The sequence below is a fragment of the Syngnathoides biaculeatus genome, chromosome 13, assembly GCF_019802595.1.
Source record: "Syngnathoides biaculeatus isolate LvHL_M chromosome 13, ASM1980259v1, whole genome shotgun sequence".
Lineage (NCBI taxonomy): Eukaryota > Metazoa > Chordata > Actinopteri > Syngnathiformes > Syngnathidae > Syngnathoides > Syngnathoides biaculeatus.
Genome location: NC_084652.1, coordinates 28,168,266 through 28,191,851, shown reverse-complemented (window position 1 = coordinate 28,191,851; position 23,586 = coordinate 28,168,266). Strand labels below are relative to the sequence as shown.

Below are 23,586 nucleotides of genomic sequence, written 5' to 3'. Positions count from 1 at the left end.
CACAAACTGTCCGAGAGTGTGTATAACACTCCTGCCCTCACCTCGAATTGAGTTTCTCTCAAAAGACGCAATCATACTTTTCTCACACTCAATTTTATCATCCTCAACCCCTCTCGCTGTTCTGTTCTTTGTAATGTAGAATGACGGGATTGACATGTTTTCATAGGACACCTTTCCACTCACCCAAATCACTTCGATCGAATCATTCAAACTCGTATTAACGACCGACTATAATAAGACTTGTAAACACATTTTTCCCCCTCTTTTAGTTTAGCATTACAGACTTTGGAGAGTTCAAATCCTGAAAAGTAAAAGAGTGAGGCTCCAGGGAGAAGCGATAGCGACAGTGGACCACTTCAAAACCTCGGGCTCAACAATCCGGAGCAACGGGGAGTGTGGTACAGGAAGTGAAGAAACGGGTCCAAGCGGGTCGGAACAGCTGGCGGAAGGTGACACGAGAGTCTCTGCTACGATGAAGAAGGGGAAAGTTTATAAAACAATGGCGAGGCCGGCCGTGATCTACGGATTAGAGACGGTGGCACCGAAGAGACGACGGAAAGCAGAAATGAAGATGTTGAGGTTCTCGCCAGGAGTCGGCAGGATGGATCGGCTTAGAAATGAGCCCATTAGAGGGAGGGACAGCCAAAGTTGCAGGTTTTGGAGAGAACGGACTCGGATGCTTTGGACGTGTCCAGAGGCGAGAGAGACATGGGTGAGGATGGAGCTGCGAGGGAAGAGAGGGAGAGAGGAAGACCAAAGAGAAGGTCGATGGATGTCGTGGGGGAAGACGTGAGGGCGGTCCAGGAGACAAGACGGGCCCACGTGGCGCTGTGGCCGCCGCGTGTTGCACGAGCCCAGAAAGAAAAGAAGGGGGCAATATAAGCATACTCAAACCAAGAATGAGATCAACATGAAAATTGGGGAAAAAAGGGAGGTTCCATTCTTTGCCGAGCCAAACAAATGAAGGTGTACAATCAGCATTGCAGATTTCGAAGCAAAATCCCAAGCTGCCGTTTGCACTGCACACCTGCAATTGGCTGGCGACCACTTCAGGGCGTCGCCCGCTTCTCGCCCCAACATAGTTGCGATGGGCCCGATGATGCCCACCACCCACGTGAGGAGGAGCGCTCCGGAAAGTGGAAGGATGTTTGCAGCGTTTCAATTCCTCACCACATCTTTGATCCATTTTGTGGCAAATTTTCAAGCCGCTGCCTACGAGAAATCAATTGTGTCAAGGAAACGTATCCGGAGCAGTCACAAGACGAGAAACCCGATCGCACCGCTGGACATCTGAGAGCGGGAGCTGAATGTTTCATGGGGGTCACACGCTACCACCGCCAGAGCCTGAACGAGGACAAACAGGTGCCAGTCTTCTCTTCTCCTCTCTTTTCTGGTCTAGGATGTCGGACGGCAGACGGCGATCCATGTCGGCGTCGGGCGAGTCTCTCTACGTGCTCCTGGGCGTGGAACCGGGCTGCGGCCACGACGACATCAAGAAGTCGTACAGGTGAGAGGCGTGCCGACATTTGGGCCGGCGGCCGGCTGTGCGGCGCCCGACAGCGTGTTCGCCCCGACAGGAAGCTGGCGTTGCGCTACCACCCGGACAAAAACCCGGACGACCCCGAGGCGGCGGAGAAGTTCAAGGAGGTGAACGCGGCCCACGCGGTCCTTTCCGACCCGGGCAGGAGGAACATCTACGACGCTTATGGCTCGCTGGGGCTGTACGTGGCGCAGCGCTTCGGGGAAGACAACGTCAGCGTCTACTTTGCGCTCACCACCTGCCGGGCCAAGGTCGGCCGACCGCAGGGAGTGACGGCCGCGGGCGGGAAGTGACTGCGTGCTGCTTGTTCAGGCTTTGTTGGCGCTGTGCGGGCTGCTGACGGGATTTTACTGCTGCTGCTGCTGCTTTTGCTGCTGCTGCGACTGCTGCTGCGGACGCTTCAAGGCCACGCCCCCCGACGACCCGCAGGCGGAGACGCCTTATGGCGACCTGCGCGAGGACCAGCGGGAGGGGGAGGAGCTTCCGCACGTGCCCGACGGGGAGACGGCAGGTCGGCAAACGCTCATCAAGTCAACAATTTATTGATGCGTGCGGTCCGTTGATTTACATATGTTGTACATTTGAGCAACCATCCATCCGTCTGTCCATCCGTCCACGTCACTTTCAAGTGGTCTATTGCGCCGACCATTAACCATGAATTAGCCAATGGGTAGCTTTCCGATTACGCCATCTTACGTGTCATGGAGGTCCAAGAAGACAGGTGATAGGTGACGCCGAAAGTTTTTTTCCATCGTCAATTTATCCGGTTGGTCTAAGGGCGGTGGTGACGTCATCGGCAACCTATCCGTGCCGTAAACTCATTCAATCATACATTTGGTTGCGTTTCCCATTTCATTGTTTTCGCGTCAGGGTAATTGATCGCTAACTCACTCGACACTTCATAAATCCGCACTCAATCGATCCATCAAAATCAACACATCAATATCATAAGAAGGCCAGAATCTTTGATTCCTGTGGAGGCGCCAGTGAGTTACTTCCTGTGGCCGGTCAAACAGGAAGTGGGAGTCACGTTACGTCCTGTGATGTGCCAAACAGAAAGTGTTTTTCCCACAAGCACAGACGCAACCGGGCCAGTCGTTGAGCAGCCGACCGCCGGCAACGAGAAAACTCAACTCATCTCGGACGGACGCCGCAGATATGGAGACGCGTCGCTGTGACGACGTCATCAACGCACGCCTGTCACCAGTCGGCTTCCTCTTCCTCTTCCTCTGTGGTTGTGTTGTCAGTTCTTGCCTCTCCGCTGTCGTGCCTCGGCTATTTTCGAATCGCCGCGTGCCGATTTTTTTTTTTTTTTTTTTTTTTTTTACACAGTGGCCAGCACATCCTTTGCGATTTCCTTGTTCCTGTGCTCACATGATCGCAATTTCAATGTCATCAATAAAGTTGTTGAAGACAAAGTATGTTTGCCAAAGCTGTGGAAAACGCCATTTTGTCCCCCAGCTGTATTTCCACAATGTAGCAAATGTTGTGCAGTTCGCCACTCAGGGATTCACCACTTTGAGGGGTTTTTTTGTTTGTTTGTTTATTTGTTTTGGGTGGGGGGGGGGTGTCTGAGTCCTAGCGACACTTATTTGTGTGAAGGGTTAGGGTTAGGTGTCGTGTTGGTGAACTCTCCAAGCAACGAAGACCTGTTGTTTTTCTAGCGAGGCCGTCAGAAGTCAAGTTGGTGACTGTGCCGCACCGTCGTGCCTCCTGTGACTTTTTGACAAATATGGGCATGTCGGCATGGCAACAGCTGACATGCTTGCGCGTGTCTAAAAACAGACAGACTCAAATGTGTCACAGTCTTCTTGTGGCTTGAGCCGTCCACCGTTTGTCCTCTGGACCGCCGACTTCCTGGTTTCCGCGGTGGTCATGGAGGGTCTGGAGAAGCAGCTGATGTGTCCCATCTGTTTGGATATGTTTTCCAAGCCCGTCGTCATCTTACCGTGTCAACACAACCTCTGTCGCAAGTGCGCTAACGACGTCTTCCAGGTGAGTGACACGTCTACGGACGGGTGGCGTCACGTCGCACCCCCCCCCCCCCCCCCACCCCGTCAGCGTCCGTATGCGTGCGTACTGACGGCCAAGTTGTCACGTTTGGCTGACGGACTGCCGATGAAGTCCGTCGGGAAATAATCATCAAATTGCTGGGACAGCGAAGCCTTCTTTGCCGGCCTCAACGCCATCAAAAGGACGGACCTGCATTCCCAAACTCAATTCTAATACATATTTGCATTCATTGATTGACCTTTTCATTTGGGAGCGCTTCTCCCGGCTTCGCCGCTCGCAGTAGGTCGATGCGAATCCACATGATTTGTTGGGTCCAGAATTCAGCAGTAATGTGTCTTTCCACTTTCATTCAAACTTGGATGCAAGGAGAGCCTTCGAAGGCCAGTAAGGAAGCCCGGTGACCTTTTTTATCCTCACACCAAAGCCAATCATAGGAGAGAATAGACGCTTTTGTTCAGTGAAAAGAGGAAGAGCAGCACATATGCTCCTCATCCAATACATCGGCATTATTCTCTCGTCGTCGACCTGTCGAGTCTCGCCCAAAGGCCGAGCGCGCACCCGGCCGGCCCGGGCAATACGGCCGCCGGGTTACGCGGGACGGCGACGGCGAGTCGGCACCGGCGGGCGTCCCTGACCTCGGCTAACCCCCCGACCTGACCCGCAGGCCGCCAACCCGTACCTGAGCTCTCGCGGCGGCCGCTTCCGCTGCCCGTCGTGCCGCCACGAGGTTCTTCTGGATCGCCACGGCGTCTACGGACTCCAGAGGAACCTGCTGGTGGAGAACATCGTCGACATGTACAAACAAGGAAGCGCCAGGTACACGCGCGCGCATGCGTACAGTGGATGGAAAAAGTCCGCACGCCCCTCTTGTTCAAATACAGTACCAGCGGTTTGTGAGGAATTCTTACTAATATGAACTAAAAGCTGCACAGGCCAATTGAAAAGAGAAGAATTCCCAATCAAGAACTAAAACAATGCGCTGGCACAAATACGCACACCCTGTCGTAAGTCACGATACGGCCCTGTTGAGAATCCGCCAATCACATTCAAACTCAGGTCAATAGCGCCAAGGTTCAGTTCTGATGTTCTAGTAGGCTCTTCCTATCATGTTTTGTATCAATAGAGTCAATACTCGCTACGTGGAACCGTTTCGAGTTCCCCGGCCGGCTCTCGGTCTCCGCTCTAATTGACCCCTCCGTGGATATTGCGCAATCCGCGTCACTGACCAATCAGAGGCCACAGATCGGCATAAACCAAAGCCCGCTTTTGCTCCCGCCGTTTTCTCAGACAACATTGCGTGGTCCAGTATTGGTTTAGTTAGCGTTTTATCGCGTATTTGGGTTATTTAACAAAAAATATGGTTAAGAGGTGTAGTCACGGACTTTGTAATAGTGACGACGGGTATCCCGAAAGGCTAGTTGGTGGAGTTCCATTCGTACCCTTTCCAAAACCGAAGACCCAGTGCGAAAAATGCCTTCGATGGATCAAACTTTGTGGAGGACCGCATCATCAACTAAATCCATCTAATATTAACCGGAACACACATGTTTGCACCAAGGTATGCCCTGTATTTGATTTTCAATACATGTCTCGTATAAATGAATGAGACGTTCTGCGCTAGCATAACATTGCTACGTGTGAACGATTGAATGAAATCAGAAGCGTGGCGTCTCTCTCAGTTAAGGATGTATTGTATTTAGAATCTATAATATATCGTTGATTTGAATGAAATCAGCAGCATGGAGTCCGTCTCAGTTCAGAATGTATTGTATTGTATTTGCCATTTTTACTGTTTGTCTTACGTCAGCGCACGTGGCGTGACGTCACTTCCGGGGGCGTGGTTAAGTGCCCTGTACGGAGGGGTCAATTGTCTGTCAGAATGAGGTCAAAACTCTGTCAAGTTCAAACATTTTCCAAGCCGCTTATCCTCACAAGGGCCTCCCATTCGTGTACTTCTGCACTGCTGAGCAGATATTTGGGATGAGGAGGTGGTTAGCTCCAAAGTGTTCCCAGAAAGTCGGGACATAGAATTGTACAAAATCTCTTGGTATGCTGAAGCGTTTAGAGTTCTTTTCACCGGAATGAAGGGACCAAGGCCACACCAGGACCAGCAAACTCTGTACTTGGCACTATGCGGTCAACTGCCAAACCCAGACTCGTGTACCCCAGTGCCAGATGGAGAAGCATGATTGGTCGCTCCAGAGTAGGCGTCTCCGCTGTCCGGCGACGTGACGAACGCGTTGATGCTCCGATCCGGTCGGTCGCAGGGAGGAGAAATCCGCTCACAAATTCATATTTGCGTCATTTTTTTTTGGTTTTTTTTTTTCTCTGTGCACAGTCTTTTATATAGAGCAGATACTTCACACTGCTCTATTAAAAAAAAAAAGAAAAGAAAAAGAAGACAGAGCTGTCCACGAAGTCATGCATTTTAGATGTATTTATTTATTTATTGAAGCTTATTCAGGTGTGAACCTCGCCACTGGCGCCAGAGGAAAATAAAGCAAAGATGCTACATAGTGAAAGTGTACAAGGGGATGCGGGAACAAGTTCAAGCTCTACTTACCAAATTCATTCCTTTCGTAACGGGAATTCTTTGTTTTCACATGTACATACGGTGGCCTAATCTGTTCCACCGTCGTGCTTAATGGGATGGGGGGGGGGGTGTCAAGATTCCGGGGGGAATCCTCGGAACGGCCCTGGCGCATTCACACGTGTGTCTCAGCAAGGCGACTTCGGTTCCCGACCTGGCGCCGGAGCATCCCATGTGCGAGGATCACAACAAGGAGAGGATCAACATCTACTGCCTGAGCTGCGCTGTGCCCACCTGTTCCCTCTGCAAAGTGTTCGGCGCCCACAAAGACTGCCAGGTGGCGCTACTCGACGTCGTCTTGGCCCAACAAAAGGTACAGAGGTCGACTTCACGGCGGCGGCTGCTGCTTGGAGATGTGCTCTAATAGCCATTTTAAAAGGTCCACTGTCATGAAATGCAAGATTTTTTAGCACGTTATTAACGCAAAAAAAGGCAGCCGGAATGGACTCATCCGTCTTTTCGCCACAAAACCTGATTTTGACGGAGATGGCTTTTTGTAACTCCTGCAGTGAAAATCCTTTGTTTTTGGATTTGTTTTTGAGAAAAAGCAGGAAATCACGTTAACAGCAGCAGCGCACTACGAGTTTGCTACCTGCTTGTTCCTGCCCGTGAGCCAAAATGCCGTATTGTTGTATTGCTGGATATTGTTCGAACACTCGGGAGGATGGATTCACTCTTCATACTTTTCAAAAAGACCCCGTTCGTCATGAAAAATAGATTGCAGAGGTGACGAGAACTTCGTGGCTTCCAAATGACAGCTCGGTGTGTATAGAGCAACTAAAAAAAAAAAAAAAAAAAAACAAAACCAAAAAAAACACTATTTTGTAATCCTCTCATAACGTAACATAACGTGTTGCGGGAGTGTTGGAGCCTATCCGAGCTAACCTGGGGCCAAAGGCGGACTACTTATATTATTCTTCTCTTTTTAATATATATATATATATATATATTTTTTTTTTTTTCCTTCCCCTGTCGGGCTCTCTATCCTCATGTTCTACATTGCAGTGTGTTTAGTGGCACTGACACGGAACACCGACTATTGGCTAATTATTTCCCGGCTATTAGCCTCTACAGTTTCCAGCGACTGTATCATTCGTGACTACCACAGCTGTACTTGCCTTTACTGCATTTTCCTCCTCTTTGTTTAATAAAGCCATAGAAAGAGCACCATCTGCTTCAATTCTCGCACTATCCAAACCACCCGCTATGGATTACAATAAGTCCTAACTAATTGTGGTAGGCTAGGTTCAAACAGCTAGCAGTCATTCGGGAGAAGTGCAGTTGAGCCACCGTATTGTACGATAAAAAACGAACGAGTGTACTGTAATGCCCTGGCCTCTAGGCACGTGGGCAAGGAGAACCACATTCATTGAATGCGACAAATGCACAAATACAAACTGAAAACAATGAGACACCACCTCCTGATCTCACACACGAGGCCGCGCCCCTTAAAGGCACACGGTCCTGTATTTACACATGCGACCAGTTGATTTCTTGACATCGCAAAGCAACTCCGATCAATAATTGTGACATTTTATGTGAAACAGGCGGAGCTGAGCGAGTGCATCTCGCTTCTTGTGGTCGCCAACGAACGGATTCAGAGCGTCGTGAAGCATCTGGACGACGCCCGCGGAGCGGTGGATGTCAGTTCATCCTCATCGCGTCTCTTCTTCATCGTGCAGCGCGTAAGTATTCCGAAGCCTTCCGATAAACGGGAAGTCTGGCTCGGCCGCATTTCCAGGACAACGGGCGCCGGCAAAAGTCCAAAGTGTGCGAGTCGTTCGACCGTCTGTTCGCCGTCCTGGAGGAGCGAAAAGGCGAGCTGAACGCCCGGATTGGCGCCGAACAGCAGGAGAAACTGGACTACTTGGCGGGGCTCAGGAGGAAGTACAGCCAACACCTGGAGAACGCCGCCGAGCTCCTGGAGAAGGCCATCCGCGCCATGGAGGGCGCCGAGATGGCCGCCTTCCTGCAGGTCAGCCTCCCGAGCCGACGGTGCTTTTTTGTCTTCTTTGCCAGTCGTTTCATTGGAGGAGCCAACTTTCACATTTTTTGGGCAGATGACTTGAACAGGGCCTCAAGGCGAGCCTTTTATTTAACAATCTCTGCCGTTCACGGAGACTCCCTGAACGCAAACGACGGCCCGAGTCAAGCGGCTGACCTGCGAGAGCGTCCTCAGGCCGCTACGTTGCTGCTCCTTCAGTCGAATAAAGAACTGCAGTCTACTTTCGACACCTCTCGTCACATACGTCGCCGCACGCTTTCGTCTTTTTAAGGCGGCAGATCCGAATTTTGCGATCCGAGACACGCTTCCACATTGGCCGTTGCTGTTGCTTTGTTCCTTGTTCCGGAAAGGAAAGGAGAAACCGCGCGTTGTGAATCAGAATCATCATAACTGACGCTAAATCGTTGTCGTTTCTCTCTTAGGACAGCAAGTCACTGCTACAAAAGTGAGTCCCGGCCAACGCGCCGGTTTTGGAGGAAGTGGTTTTTGGGACGGCGTGATGCTGAGCTTGCTCTGCGGTGGGGCGTGTGTGCAGGATGGCTGCGGGAAGCGACGCGTCACAACTGGAAAAAGTTCAGTTGGGATATGAGAAGATGGAGCGCTTTAGCGCCAACTTTGAGTGTCAAAAGAGGGCGCTGATGGCCGTCAACTTCGTCAAAAGTAACAAGTGTAACTTGACGACGACGACGACAAGTACGACTACTGATGTCTGTGACTTGTTAGCACGGTTTCACTCGCTAGCATAATCATCTGTTATTAACGCGTGACCCAACAATTACTGCTGCTAGCTCCTATTTTAGTGTGTCCACCATAGATATAAAGAGCAGACACACTGGCGTGCTGTGGCTACATGGCGGGGGCGGGGGCGGGGGCGGGCAGCCGTTGCCATCAAAGGCAATGCGTGGACTTGAAATGAAGTCCGAACTTGCTCAATTGTTAACCGATTTTTAAGAGGTTGACTTTTTCGGTCAATGCTGAAAAATGTGCAATACGGAACCTTTTTTTTTTTAAAGAAAGAATCCCATTCCAGTGTAAAGTTATTCCCAGTTGCGATTGTCCAATATCGTACGCGACCATGTGCGGCACAATCTAGCGGCATCCGCGGACTTTGCCGTCCACACAAACGGGATGAGCTGACGACTTTGACCTTCCTAATTTTGGCGTTGCGCCTCAAAGGGGCCGACGTGTCCCGTCTACCTGTTCATAGCTGTGGTGTGAGCAGGGCTGGGGGAGTACTAATATCAGGTGTCCATATCGAGCCTTATCAGGTACTCACAAAGGCCGCCGACACTTAAGGCAAGAAAGTGCAGCGTTTTGCCACGACCTCGAATCGTCGTGTCCGTCAGAAAGAAAGCCTTACGTCTTGTGAGCACGTTAGGGGCGAGCCGACTGCATGGACCAGATATGGGACCGCCTCGATGTGCACGGACTCCGCGCGCGCGCGTGCTACTTTCTTGAAAAGCGTTGAGTAAAGTGCAACCACGCTGCCTCCTAGTGGCCGACGCCAATGGAGACGACAAATTGGGGACGGTTGACGGTTCCGAAGAGAGCGGCGCAACGCAGGCGCCCTCAGCCGATCGTCAGCCTGCTCTTCTTTCACACTCGGAGGCCGCACCCCCTCTGAGCATACGCCCCGAAAGTCCCCCGGAAAGCCGGGCCCAGACCCCTACGAGCCCACCTTCTGCTAACTCCGCCCTTCAGGTATGACGTCCGACTCCTGGATGGGCTGACTCTTCTCCTCCGCCGTTTCCCTTTTCTGGTTTTTCTCTGTCCTCGTCATCTCCTTCCTTTCGCTTCTCCTGCATTGCAGGCGGCGTCCGCAAACAAACACGTCTTCTCCTTCAGCTGGCTCAACCACAAGTGACTTCCCGCCCGTCATGCTTGTCATCACTTTGGTTTGGAAGTGAACACAATAAATCAGCGCTGGAAAACTTTTGTGCTCATTGGATTTTTTTCAATGAAGACAAAAAGTGAAGCTCAACACTATGCCACATTGCTCAATTTGACTCATTCAATTTGCTATTTCCCCCCCCCCCACAAAAAAATAATGAATTAAATATAAAAGAAGAGAAAAGGGGAAAAAAAAACAACCCAAAACAAACCGACTGAAGTTTTCCTCTGTAAGGTGAGACTTTCAGACTATAAATACGATAGGAAAGTGTTGTCCAGTGTAGGAAGCAGCCAGTAATCGCCAGCAATCGCTGCAGCTCCTTCCGTATTGCTGCCGGGCTCTTGGCAACCCCCTGACCAGTTCTCAGTTTTCTTCTCATCTTTTTGAGGAAGGTCCAGTTGTTGCTTTCATTTTCTCCCGTTGAATACTTTGGAAATTCTTTTGTCCCCTTCCCCTGACAGCTGCCTTAGACCCACGGCTTGTGACGCAAGATGTGACTACAAAAATGAGGTCGGTTGCCGTTAGCGAGTCAGACACGGAAGCGTCATCTGAGACGCACGCATGTTGCGGCGCGCGCGCGCACACACACACACACACAAAAGTGAAAAACCCAAAACATTTGCAACGCCATATAATGCAAAACATGATCTAACTTGATCATTCTTTCTGTAAGAAATGGCTTACGGACCGCGGTCCGGGGACCACCGAACTACAGTATAACAGTTCACGACGCCTGCGAATATTCTCTTTCAGCCGGAACGTTCCGCTTGTTCTTGGAAAACCTTCGGCCTCCTGCCTGAGCAGGCTTCATCAGTTCATGCAACAAAACTTAGTTGGGATCCACGGGGCGGCGTTTGTACGGCAAATTCGACTATTTACGCTCAAATTTCGAGTCACACCACGTAAGGACTCCTTCCCGATTTCTGCATCCCGAAGGAATGATCCGGTGCGCGGTGCGGGGCATCCCTCCAAGTTGGTTTTCCGCGCGCGGATCCTGTCGAAGCTCCGCCGCATCAACCGATGAAGCCTGCCCGGATGAGAGGCCAAACGTCTTCTAAGAACAAGGCAAACAGTCACTTTGCGATTGATTCAATACCCCGAGAAAGCACTTCAGAATAAGCATTCATCCAGCATAACATAGAAAAAAGAACTCAATGAAACAGATGCGACTCACCGGGGACCTCCTGCGTCACGTCTTCTGGCTCCAAACAGACCAGACAGCAACGCTTTGGGCTGACTAGCGTAGCACCTGGAAAGAATTTGTCTTATTGCACCTCTTTGAAGGCACTTTCTTATTAGGCTGTGAGGGGGAGACAGGGACGGCCCATTCTCATGGCGATCTTAAGCTCCGACCCCTCGGCCATGTCCCACAGGCTTCCAAAATGGCGATTTGAACCGAACATGTTTGAAGTCGATTCTCTATCGCGTATTCCGGATAGTACTGGGGTATGTTTTTTGCCAAATGCGTCAGACTTGTCCAAGAGAGTTATTCCACGCAAGGATATGTACACGGAATGAAGATTTCGGACGGAGCGGGACACAATGTCAGAGTAACGGGCCAAACGCTGACGCCTCACCGTGAACTTTTCCAAGCGCACACTACTGACAACCAGCATTACTTGTGGCACAATACGCGAGAGGGGCGTGTCGTGTCAAGCCAGGGGTTGAGACATTGCGGCTATCTGATTGGCTAGTATTGTACGAGTGATTGACAGGTCGGAAAGGTCCATTGGGCCGCATGTTTCACCTGCCAGCAGGTGGCGGTGGGTGGTATGCTGTTGCAGTTGACGGAACGGAAGAGGAAGAAACGTGAGAGCCCGCGAAAGGAAAGCGATGTGGCCAGTGTTGCTGTGTGCGTTCCAGAGTTTTCCTGCTGTGAAGGCAATAAACAAAGGGGGTTTTTTTCCCCCCCCCCATACAACACGAGGAGTCTGTCGCGAGTGGTGTAAAGCGCACCTGGAAAATGACTGTTGTAGTCATGTCCAATGTCGTCTTTCTCGGTACAGTAAATCCAATTCATGCAGTCCAGGGGAAAAATAAAACAGCGTGATTATCGAGGACATCTGTCTTTGCATGGATGACTGCCATCAGCAATAATAACACAATAAGCAAATTTGTGATTCCAGAAGTGAATATTTGCGCTCTGAATGTTCCGAACCAAAGTGCGCACCGTCGTTTTGGCAGCTCTCAACTGCGCGTGCGCACTTTTGGCTCTGCTGTAGTGCTCCTCCGCGCCAGCAGGTGGCGTCGAACGCAGACCCGCAGCCAGCCGTGCTTCCAGCGGAACGTTTTGGGACTGTTTAGCTTGATTTCCTTCATGGCTATTGCGCGCTTTCGCCTCGTTCGGCGTTCCGAGTTTGCCACTTTGCTGCCCGGCGGAGAGCGGACACTCCGGCCGGCGGTCGCCCGCCCGCTCGCTCGCTCGGGTGCCTCAGCAGCGGACAAGTGTCACTCCGATGCGGTCGTGATGACGGCCGACGCTCTCGTCGGGGTTCGCCGACGGCCCGACAGCCCGACAGCCTGTCAGCCGCGGAGGACGAGAAGTTATCTTTTGACTTGTCGGGAAAGGCGATTGAAAAAGTGCCGGCGGGCCGCTCGGTTTTGCGTCCGCCTCGCGTGCTTCCTTCCTCCGCCTCGTCTTCATGTTCGGCCGCCTCGCGGAGGTCCTCCCCCTGCGGCGCTGGGCGGAGTTTCCTACCGGAGCAGACGCTCCTTGTGTCGGATCGCTTTCGACCTGACTCCCCGGGGCTTCGGGCACAAAGAAAGGACGCCGCGGATGCGAAAACGGCCGCCGAAGCGCGACGCGGTATTCGAGAGCGTACGGAGCGGCTAGCGGAACCGCAAGGTGGGTGCCAAGTGGACTCACCCCCCTGTAGCGTGTTTTTGGGGTTTTGGGCCTCGTCGCTGGCTGGCTGGCTGGCTGGCTGGCGCCGTATTGTCTTGTGTTCATGGCGGCCTCTCGGTGGAGGCTTATTGGCTCCAAGAGCGGCTACCGCACCAGCAGAAAGCGAACCGGAGCGAGGCGGCGGACATTTCGACGACATGTGTCCTTCTTGTTTGGCTCTTAAATGTTAGCTTCAATCCCCAATTTTCCTTTTCGTCATTTTGTGTCACACGTGACTCGCTGCACGTCGCGACTCCTTGTGTTTATTCACGTGCTCTTCTTTTATTTTGTAGATTTCAAATTCCCCATTTGTACTCATTTTGGATGTCTAAAGATTGCGGCGGCGGCGGCTTGCCTTCGTGCCAGCGGAAGTTGAATGCTGACTCCTGCCGCGGAGCATGCGCCATTTCTGCACGTCACGTCATCAACCTCCGTTCCCAACGTTTTAGAATTCCAATTTTTTTTTCTTTTTTTTTTACTTTTATCCGCGACTGTATAAAGTTGTCTTTTAATGCTGCACACACAAACACACACCAAATTGTGTAAGTTCTCCCACTTAAAAAGATGAGGGCCCAACACTTCATCACAACCTATGAGAGACAAAATGAGAAAAGAAAAAAAAAAATACAGAACTCCCGATTTCGAAAAAATTTGCTGTGTGGTGTCTCAATGGGATCGCCGACGCAAGCGATTATCAGGTTGTTATTTATCATCCCCGACCGACTCCATAATCACCAGAATTAGCGACGATTTGCCCAAATGCTGCGGTGTAGTTGGATTGGCCACTTCAACTTGAGTACAATGCAGCCTGAATTCTGATTGGAACGTTGCTTCACGGCCATCTTGACGTCATCCGGGTCCAACGCTACATCCCCACCGGACACATTTTGGCCGTTCCGTGTGGTGTGATTCAATAGCAAGTTAATGCAGTTCGTGCGGATAGATGCGAATCTGTACGGGGGCGGTGCCAAAGAGGCGGGCATTCGCTAATTGGCCACCTTCGCCCGAAGGTGGGACAGTTGAACTTTTCCAGGGAGTAATGTCGGCGCCTCGCGTGGAAGAAGTTCCCTCCCCTTGTCGAGCTTACTGGCGTAACGGGTGCGCTTTCAATGTTGGTTACATAGCATGAAAACCGTTTGTCCCCTCATGCTTGGCAAGTGTGTTTAAAAAAACAAAAACAAAAAAAACAATCCACAGAGTCAGGAGAGTCGCCGCACGCGCAGCACGGCCAGGAAGCGTCGGATGCTCAGGGTGTTGCGGCCATGCGTCGTGGTGCTGAAGCCAGAACTCGCGGACAACTTATAGTTTGGCTTTTGTCACCTCTGTGCTGACACACCTTATTGATTCTGTATCATTTTGTGTGCGTAAAAAGCAGAGGGGGCAGAGTCACCTCGAGCAGACACCGTGCGATGAACGGCAGCGGCGTTTCTGCGCCTCAGAGCGGCAGACTTAAGATCATCAAAGGTAAAAAGACTAGAAAGAGTCACGACGACGGCGACGACGACATTTCTGACGCTGGGCTTTGTGCCCGCCCGCACAGACGAGTGGCGTCAGGAGGACTGTCTGACCCTGCTGGAACGAATTCGCAGCCTGCTGCCCGACGGCGACGCCATGAAGTACAAAACCACCGAGTCGCACTTTGACTGGGACAAAGTCGGCTTCGGGAACTTCACGGGGGAAATGTGTCGGCAGAAGTGGAGCAAAGTTTCCACGGAGGTACGCCCACTTCGTCTTCTCGGGAGGTCGCGGCAAGACCCTTTGCCACTTTGTTGTGTTTAGGTGCGCAAGTACCGAACCATGACGGAGCTCATCATGGACGCCATCGACTTTGTGAAAAACCCTTACAAAGGCAAGAAGCTGAAGGTCGGTCGGTCTCACTTTGCGTATTTGCAAATTGTCCTCATTCCACGGTTGCGGGGTTGAATCTGGGCGCTGAGCTTGCATGTTTGCCCATGAGCCGGTACTCCGGGTTCCAAAACGATCTCACCTTCTTTCTGTCGATCTACCGCCGGCACGTTAGCTTCATTCCATCGCGTTGGCTTCATTGATTTTTGTCCACGACTCGACAGACGCATCCCGACTTCCCCAAGAAGCCCCTGACTCCGTACTTCCGCTTTTTCATGGAGAAACGAGCCAAGTATGCCAAAATCCACCCGGAGATGAGCAACTTGGACCTGACCAAGATTCTGTCCAAGAAGTACAAGGAGCTGCCCGACAAGAAGAAGGTCAGCTGATGCCCCGGCCCGGCCGATCGATCCGCCGGTTAAGAAAAACTAAAAAACGAGCGATTCGGTTTTTCTCGTCGCAGCAAAAATATGTGGCCGAGTTCCAGAGGGAGAAGGAAGCCTTTGAGAAGAACATGGCCCGATTCAAGTAGGCCCCGAGAAATGTCACGGCCAGACCGCGAGATGGAGATTGCCGAATGTTCTGCGTTTGTGTGGCAGGCACGAGCACCCCGAGCTGATAGAGGCCAGCAAAAAGTCGGACCTGCCCGAAAAGCCCAAAACTCCGCAGCAGCTTTGGTACAACCACGAGAAGAAAACCTACATGAAGATGCACCCGCAGGTGAGGCTGACGATGACGACGCTGTCTTAGAAATTCCTCTTTTGCACACAATCATGTCTCGGTGGGGTTTTTCAAGACAAAAAGAGACGGGGGGGGCGTCTCGAGTCAGATTTGGGACCTTTCCGTCGTCGGGACGTTCCCCCCCGGCTGTCGTAGCCGCGCGGGAACGTCCTCGGATAAGACGGAGCGCCTAAACGTCTCGGCCCGTTGCTGGTGGGAGGGCACCGACCCTGATCGACGTAGGAAATGAGACTAACTTGTTTCCAGGTGAGTCAGAAGGAGCTGAAGGAGGTTTTGAGGAGGCAATGGTCGCAGCTGTCAGACAAGAAGAGACTCAAGTGGATCAGCAAAGCGTTGGAGCTCCAGAAGGACTACGAGGTGCAAGAGCACGGCAGAAGCCGAGCAACAACAACACAAACGCGACAACGGCACCGTTCGGTCTGACACTCCGTGTGTGTGTGTTTGTGCGCGCATTCAGGACAGCATGCGAGCGTATCACGAAGCTCATCCGGACGTCGCCAACTCGGACGATCACGTCCGCTCCGTCCTCACAAAAGCCGAAAGGCAACTCAAGGATAAATTTGACGGGCGGCCGACGAAACCTCCTCCGTGAGCAGCACGCACGCACGCACAAACACACGCCTCACATACGACACATACAAGTTAGCCCCTGCTTGTTGTCGCCGTCGCGTTTCTGGAGTTGACCACAGGGTGCTCCCGTTGTGCACCTGTGGCCGGAACGACACGACAGGAGCTGCTTTACACAAGTGCAGCAGCGGGCGTTAACAAGTTCTTTCCGCCCCGAAATCGACTTCTATCATTCCCGCTAAGACACCTCCGCAACCCTTTTCGCATTGTTTTGTGTAAGAGACGAGCCCCCCCCCCGGGACACGGTGGTGACCTTTTGTACGTCACGTAAGCACACGAGGGATGCTTTTGACCCTCTTGTGCAGCTCGTAGCTTGCTGTTGAAACAGAAACAAGACCAGAAAGAATCCAACACAAAGCGTGTGTTTTGAAATCTTTACGACAACATGGAATAGTCCAACGGCGAGTATTCACAAGTGTACTGCATACATTGAAAGAGAGAAAAGGAAATGCACTGAAGAAAAAAGGTCGCCTGGAAATGAGCAGTCAGTCGCACCAAAGTGCTCAGCGTCAGTTTCACTCGATCTGAATCCTCCGTCCGAGCTCACAGACCCGTGGGCTTGTTAAGAGTCGGACAGTTTTCCGACATTTCGAAAACCCCCTTTTTCGAGCCTCAATAAGCGATTTGACGCCACGCGTTTAATCTACGTAGCCTGCCTTCAAAGCGGCAGGTGGTTACCGTACGCATTTCAGTGCTTTTTGTGAGCACGCTGATTTTGAGATGAGAAACGGCTCCGAGGGGGTTGGAACGGGTGGCGGAAGGTGACACAAGACTTGGCCCCAAGTTGAAGGGTCAAGTTAGGAAAACAGAGGTGAGGCCGGCCACGCTTGACGGATGAGAGACGGTGGCCCCGAAGACCCGAAGAGGTGACGGCAATCGCAGCAAATGAAGACGTTGAGGTTCTCTCGAGCTCATTAGAGGGAGGGACAGCCAAAGTTGGAGGTTTTGGAGACGAAGATTGATAGAATGCACTTGGATGCTTTAGACATGTCCAGAGAGAGAGAGAGAGAGAGAGAGAGTCCATTGGTAGAAGGATGATGAGGTTGCCATGGAAAAGAGTGAAGAGAAGGTGGGAGAGAGGAAGAGGCAGGAGATAAGACAGGCCCACGTGGACCAAGATGACCCTAATGTCCCAAACGAGGAGTCCGCAGTCGGCCGCTTGTCTCATTGGAATTGGAAGTCGATCATCTTGAGGAGGTTCGTGTCAAGAGGGACGTAGCTGTCGGAAAGTCTGCTGGTTTGGGTTTTGCGTTGTTCAGTTGCACCCACCTGAGAAAAGTGCAAAGGGAAGGCGGGGACCAGGAACAGGCTGCTCCAGGTGGATTTTGCCTGCCCTTGCTTTAGTTCTATCAACTCTTCAGCAGTCTGAGTTTGTCCTTTGTAGCAGCATCAAACCAGACTGCGATGGATGAACGTGGGAGCCATTTGATGACCACTACGTGGTACTACTTCAACAGCTCCCGTGGAAAGCCGTGCTTCCTCAGAGACTGCAGGAAGTACGTCCTCCGCCGGGGATGTACTCTCATGTTGTTCTCCCTCTTCAGGTCCCGAGAGACTGTAATTCCTGTAATTGTAACTTGAAGGTCTCGACTTTTCACACGGGGCAATCGGACCGCATGAAGGGCTGCTACGGCCCGAAGTCCACAATCATTTCTACAGTCTTGAGCGTATTCAGCTCCAGGTTAACCCTGTCCGCCAGGATGGCAGGTGAAGAAACGTGGAAAGAGAGGATTTCAGGGATCTTGGTGTTAAACACAGAGCTCAAATCCATCAACAGGATCTTTGTCCACTGGTGATCCCTGATATACTGGCTATCCAGTCCTGGGTCCACCGCTGCAGGCGTTTCCAATATGGGTCCCGTGACGCCATGAAGGTTGTCCAGATATTTGACACGCTTTCTTCCGCGATGGCGTCCTACGGCACGGCTTTCAAAGTCAAAGTCGATCACTTTGCGTGGCTTGTGCTTCTTGCCTAAAATTGGAAATAACCTTAATGTTGGCTACTCCTCACTCAAGATCTCTTTGCCATAACTTGAACAACGGTTGAAGAAACCATCATCCATGAATTTATTGTGTACATGTACTGGGATATCGAAGTGATTGATTGGTAACAGCTCCCCCCCGCAGTAACGGCTACTCACTGTACTGCGCTGAGCTGATGGTGAACATGAAGGACGTCCCGAGTACGGAGCGAATGGTGCTGTGCAGCAAGCGCTGGAAGATGATGACCCAGAAGGAGAAGGACCTGTTTCAGAGGCGCTGCGAGCAGGTCGGCCGCCGCCGCCGCCGCCTCACTTCCTGTCGCCAGGGCCGCCCGTTTTTGTTGACGTTGCCGCTTGTGTTTTTCTTCAGAGGAAGAAGCAGTACGACATGGACCTGCACAGGTTTCTGGAGGTACGCCATCTTGTCTTGACAAATGGACACGCGCAGATCGCTTGACGGTGTATGCGGATTTTTGTCCCCACCATTTTCTCACACCAGCCGTATATCAAGTATAGTCATAAAAACAAAATAGGGGAGATTGTAAAGCTATTATACATACATACATATGCTATATATTTTTAAATGAAGTCTAATCAAGCCTTCCGGTACCTTTCGATGCGCCATCTCTCTCGCGCGCCTCTTGACCAGAATCGCGGCCCCCAAACGTTGATTTGTTGTCTTTTCATGGGGAAAAGCCGCGCTCGACTTTGTGTACAAACACAGTTTGAGTTGTTGTTGTTGTTGTTGCGTCACGCTCTGCCCACCCGCCGGTCGACGTGGAACCATTGGAAACTCCCGTTTCACATTTCAAATTTAATTTTAGGAACAAAAATAACTCTGGTGAATGAGTAACAGGACCAAGACTGTTAACGTTTCCCAAAGTCAAAGGGAAGCCGATCGAGAATTGCTTGCCAACGAATTGGACCTCACAGGTGTCAAAATCAAGGCCCGAGGCAGTCGCCTGATTTTATGTGTGTGTCACCCTCCGTGATTCTTGTTCACATCTGCTCCAAAAATGAAAATTGTCATTTCATAAATGATAACTTTGAGATATCGCAAGTACATTTTCTGTTGCCAAAGTTCAACTGCAGTTGAAAAACCAAGCACCCTCGCGTTCCGATTCCAAAATGAGTTTGTGCGAATGTGACGAGACGACGAAAGATTCATCGTCTCGGCCATCCGAGGTGAAACCGTAACTACGACGCCCCTCCATCGGGTCTTGAACTCAGTTTTTCAAAAATGTGATATCTTGGTTTTATGATGAGCAAGGAGCATTTTTCACGTCATGTTATGCGTGTAGATGTTGGAGCCAAAAGTGAATTTGAACAGCAAGGCCACACGGGCCATCCAAACCTTGACTTTGGGTCTCGCAAGGCGCGTGGTTGTCAGGAAAGCTGCCCGACAGATGATGTGGAAGTTGCCGTGACGTTCGGCTGAAGACGTCGACCGCTCTCTTGCAGAGTCTCCCGGAAGAGGAACGAGACCGAGTCGTGAGCGAGGAGAAGCTGGGTGGCGCCCGGGTTCCGGCGGGCGCAGTCTCCAGTCCGCACAGAGCCAAGTCGCCGCCTATCAAGGTCCCAAACTTTGCAGTCTTCCACAACTTTGCATCTCACGCTTCCGTCGACACACAAAACTCTCTCTCAACTCTGAGGGATCCGGTCACAGACGACGTATCACGGGAACGGTCCGGAGCTCCGTGTTTCGATTTGCGTAGCTGAGCGCTCCGTGCGTCCGCCCGTTTCCTGGACCGCTTCTTCTCCTGACAGTGTGGCGAGTGCGCCGGAGCCTTTCCCAGCCCACTTTGGGGCGAACCGGTCACCGGCCGATCGCCGGGCACACGTAAACAGACATCGCGCGCACGGACACGTTTGTGTTTTCGACGAACCCACCGTTGGTGGGAAGAAAGCGGGGAACCTGCAGGAAACCCAAAGTTCAAAGTGCTTTTCAAACACACGGAAAACTGTTGAAATGGTTCCAATTTAAAAGCAAGGAACACAAATAACTTGCGACGATCTCGTCACCGAGCACAAAGACGTCAGGTGTACCTTTCGTGGAGAACAAATAGTCATTTGACTGCAAGTGGAAAAGGCGGGCCAACGCGTGAGACCTTTTGAATCCGTAGCGCGGTCCACCATTTGGAGACGTCCGCGTAACCATCTTAAAACCCTGGGTCCCGCCCACCTCCCCGCAGTGGTCTCAACCGGCTCGGCTGCTTCTCACGTAGCGGTGTCGGCTTCGCTTCTCCTCTGTATCCGATCGCGTGACCGCAACGCGTTTCTCCTCCAGGACGAGGCGCAGCCTGAGCTTTGGGCGCCCCAGGGCGCCAAGGAGCGACGCGACCCCAAGAAGAGCGGCAAGCTCCCCGACTCCCCCAAAACGGCCGAGGAGATGTGGCAGCACAGCGTCACCGCCGACTTCCTCGCCAAATGCAGAGTGCGTCGTCCACGGTGGGCGGGCGGAAGGGGCGGCGCCGCCTTCACAATCGACTCTTTTTGTCGGCGCAGAGCGACCGCAGGAAGGCGCAAGCGGCCATGGAGGACGCGTGGAAGGCCATGGAGAAGAAGGAGAAGATTCCCTGGATCAAGAAGGCCGCTGAGGACCAGAAGCGATACGAGGTGCCCAACTTCTTTGGTTACTCGTAGACGGTCGGCATTTACAGATGGCTCCCAAAGGATGCACTCGAGAGGCATTGGGAAACGATGAATGATTGCAAACGCGGCAGCCACCTTGGCCATCTTTCACTTTTTATGGGGGTGACTCAGTCCAAAGTTCACTCCTCTTCAAAATGACTCGAAAGGAAATGCACTCCCGATGAATTCGGACCGGGCTACAAAATGGCCGTGTCCAACGCAGGCAAAATAACCAACTTTCCCGAGGAAGGTTCCCTCTGCTCGCACGCACGCGCAATTGATCCCGCCGGCTAATGATGTGTCGTGGTTGTGGTCTCCCGCAGAGGGAGCTGCTGGACCGGAGGCCGAGTCAGAAGAAGGCCAAGTTCGACGGAGAACCAAAGAAACCTCCGGTGTGAGTGCTCCGCAGGCGGGGATGGACGGATGGTTGTTCTCCGCTCGGCCCCTCCCATCGGCCTTTTCCTCCAATAGGAGCGGCTACCAGATGTTCTCTCAGGAGCTCCTGACCAATGGGGAGCTGAACCACTTCAGCCTGAAGGAGCGAATGGTGGAGATCGGCAAACGTTGGCACACGCTGACGGCGAGCCAGAAGGACGCCTACAAGAAACACGTGGACGCTACGCAGGCGCGATACCGCGTGCTGCTGGACGCCTGGCTTCAGGTATCCTCCCCCCGCCTGACCCCTTATCGCTCGTGTCCAGCGACAGGCCGATCGTTAATGGCGTGCTGCCGTTCAGGCTTTGTCTCCGCAGGATCGTGCAGCCTACAAGGAATTCTCCTCCTCGGTGAGTCCGTCAACTGCCGACCGATGCTAAAGTTCCGCAATTGACTGGTGTCCCCCATCTCCCGACACCGGCTGAAATCCCGCTTCAACTGACCACATTCGCGTCATCAACTAAGATCCCGAGTATTCCCAGTTGCCAGAGGTGCAACCCAGGGCTCTGTCCCGGGGCCCTTCTTTTCCTCACACGTCACAATCTGCTTTCTTGGCCGAGTTTGTAAAAACACACGAGGAATTTTACGACATTCACAACAAAGAACAAGAGACATTTCTGTTTATAGGAAGCATTCCTTTTCAGTCGTGCAAGATGTAAAATCTTCTTGGTTTCGAACTGGTAAGAGAGAAGTTTGTTAACGTCCCGCATTGTGTTAAGCTTGTGCAGAGCCCGTTTGCGGTTCCCCTGTTATAGACCGGTGCAATCGTTCATCCTCATCCTCATCATCCTCATCATCACCATGTCCTACATACCATATCCAACATCATTCATATCCTCAACTAATACAACATGTCTCGTCTCAGCTGAATTCAATTGCTGGTTTCATGAAAACTTTGTTATACTGAAGAGCGAAAACAACCCCAAAACAGACCACGGGCAATTTCCCAGGTTCAGATTCTGGGTGTCGCCTTATCATTTTCAGGCTGACACAGATAACAACACGTGGTGGACACACTTCACTGGCTTCTGGTTGCGTTTCGAGATCCTTCTTTTCAATGCCATCCACACACACACCAGTATCGGTCTCGAGATGTACCAGTTGATACTGGGGCCGTCGCTCTCGGAACGTCATCTTCTGTCTTTGCTCTGCGTGTCGCTAGGACCCGACGCGAGTCACGTGATTTCTGTCAGGTGACAGCAAATACTGCAAATATATACACGTGGACTAAATTGTTGGTACCATCCCCCAGTGAAAGAAAATCCCACCGTGGTCTTAAAGAATGGAATGAAAATTAACCACGACAAATCAGACCTTTCTTTATAAATTGCGGTTAAAAAAAAAAAAAAAAGGAACAGGCCAGGATTAAATCGATGGTAGCCTTCACATTTTATTCCACAAGCTTTTGAGCCAAACAAAGCGTTTTTGGAACTTTGATTTTCCTCCTGCGGATCTCGGATTTCTGAATCATAAGCGCAACTGTAGCTACGCGAACACGGAGCGGCTCGGAGATGATCTTCGGACGGGCTTTCTAATCTCCTGAGACGAGGTCCTCCCGTGTTTTAGTGCGGTACGCATCGAACCCAGGCGGCACCCGCGTCTAAAGAGGCCGACTGACTGATTCCAAGCTCGAAGACGCGGCGCTCTGAAAGGCACCTTTCAATAAAATGTCAAGTTGACGACGTGCGGTGAAGCTGATTTTGTTTCGCTCCCTCACGCAGAAGCGCCGTAGTACGTCGAAAGCCGGGGGCGGCCCCGCCCCCAAAATGCCGGCGACGGCCAAGGGCAAAGCGACGGCCTCCAAGGCGGCGCCTCCAGCGGCGGCCAAACGGGCGATGGCGTACCGGGCCAAGGTAACGGACGGCCAACTTGCAGCCGTTGCCCCCGACGGGTCGCTGACGGCTCGCCTGCGTTCACAGCAGGATGTGGAGTCCGACTCTGACGACGACGACAAGAGCGACTCGTCCGATTCCGACGATGACGACGAGGAAGACGAGGACACCTCCGGCAGCTGCGACAGCGAAGACGACGAGGTGACCCTTAGTTCAATAATTCCCGACGGCCACGGCATCCGCTTGTGACGCACTTTTCACCACGCAGCACGACGACGACGAGGATGAAGAGCAGACGTCTTCCGACCAATCCAGTGACTCTGACTAGCTCCGCCTGCTCTTTGGTGGGGTGGAGCTTTTTTTGATTTTTTTTTTTTTTTTTCCTCTCAGACAGGAGGCGGGGTTTGTACAGAGGGGAAGGGGTCTTCTTCAAAATAAAAGCACTTTTTTTTTCTCTGATTTAGGAGTTAGTGTATGAAAGCGCAAGCCTCAAATAAGTAGAATTTCATGTACAGGTATATTTATTTCATACAATCATGAAGTTAAATTCACAAGTTGGTAAAAGTCATGT

At 51.8% G+C, this 23,586-nt stretch overlaps 3 protein-coding genes and 1 long non-coding RNA gene across 8 annotated transcripts; 3 read left to right on the top strand and 1 right to left on the bottom strand.

The window, feature by feature from the left end:
- The first annotated feature begins 808 nt into the window (after positions 1-808).
- Positions 809-3,019, top strand: LOC133510670 (dnaJ homolog subfamily C member 5-like). Of its 2 annotated transcripts, XM_061838882.1 has the most exons (4): positions 809-1,507; positions 1,578-1,791; positions 1,853-2,051; positions 2,621-3,019. In XM_061838882.1, the coding sequence occupies exons 1-4, from the start codon at positions 1,308-1,310 to the stop codon at positions 2,716-2,718; spliced, it is 711 nt and encodes a 236-aa protein (XP_061694866.1). In that variant the 5' UTR covers positions 809-1,307; the 3' UTR covers positions 2,719-3,019. The 2 variants fall into 2 exon arrangements, with proteins under 2 accessions (XP_061694866.1, XP_061694865.1); XM_061838881.1 differs by having other exon boundaries at positions 809-1,791.
- A 92-nt stretch (positions 3,020-3,111) lies between these two features.
- Positions 3,112-10,083, top strand: LOC133510671 (tripartite motif-containing protein 54-like). 2 transcript variants are annotated; one of them, XM_061838884.1, is made up of 8 exons: positions 3,112-3,535; positions 4,218-4,369; positions 6,276-6,456; positions 7,691-7,786; positions 7,885-8,118; positions 8,571-8,841; positions 9,644-9,849; positions 9,959-10,083. In XM_061838884.1, the coding sequence occupies exons 1-6, from the start codon at positions 3,416-3,418 to the stop codon at positions 8,595-8,597; spliced, it is 810 nt and encodes a 269-aa protein (XP_061694868.1). In that variant the 5' UTR covers positions 3,112-3,415; the 3' UTR covers positions 8,598-8,841; positions 9,644-9,849; positions 9,959-10,083. The 2 variants fall into 2 exon arrangements, with proteins under 2 accessions (XP_061694868.1, XP_061694867.1); XM_061838883.1 differs by having other exon boundaries at positions 7,885-8,841.
- Positions 10,084-10,228: 145 nt separating this feature from the next.
- On the bottom strand, positions 10,229-12,133 carry LOC133510676 (uncharacterized). Its single transcript, XR_009797674.1, has 3 exons — positions 11,996-12,133; positions 11,214-11,288; positions 10,229-11,093 (listed from the first exon to the last, which is right to left on the bottom strand). It is a non-coding gene; the product is annotated as an uncharacterized LOC133510676 (long non-coding RNA).
- A 179-nt stretch (positions 12,134-12,312) lies between these two features.
- On the top strand, positions 12,313-23,469 carry ubtfl (upstream binding transcription factor, like). 3 transcript variants are annotated; one of them, XM_061838834.1, is made up of 20 exons: positions 12,313-12,884; positions 14,299-14,387; positions 14,464-14,639; positions 14,703-14,786; positions 14,993-15,148; positions 15,232-15,296; positions 15,368-15,488; positions 15,756-15,866; positions 15,967-16,097; positions 18,263-18,404; positions 18,488-18,529; positions 19,579-19,692; positions 20,405-20,551; positions 20,623-20,733; positions 21,072-21,142; positions 21,220-21,409; positions 21,486-21,533; positions 22,905-23,036; positions 23,106-23,216; positions 23,284-23,469. In XM_061838834.1, the coding sequence occupies exons 2-20, from the start codon at positions 14,333-14,335 to the stop codon at positions 23,341-23,343; spliced, it is 2,067 nt and encodes a 688-aa protein (XP_061694818.1). In that variant the 5' UTR covers positions 12,313-12,884; positions 14,299-14,332; the 3' UTR covers positions 23,344-23,469. The 3 variants fall into 3 exon arrangements, with proteins under 3 accessions (XP_061694818.1, XP_061694816.1, XP_061694817.1); XM_061838832.1 differs by having other exon boundaries at positions 23,103-23,216; XM_061838833.1 differs by having other exon boundaries at positions 14,296-14,387; positions 23,103-23,216.
- The last annotated feature ends 117 nt before the right edge of the window (positions 23,470-23,586 follow it).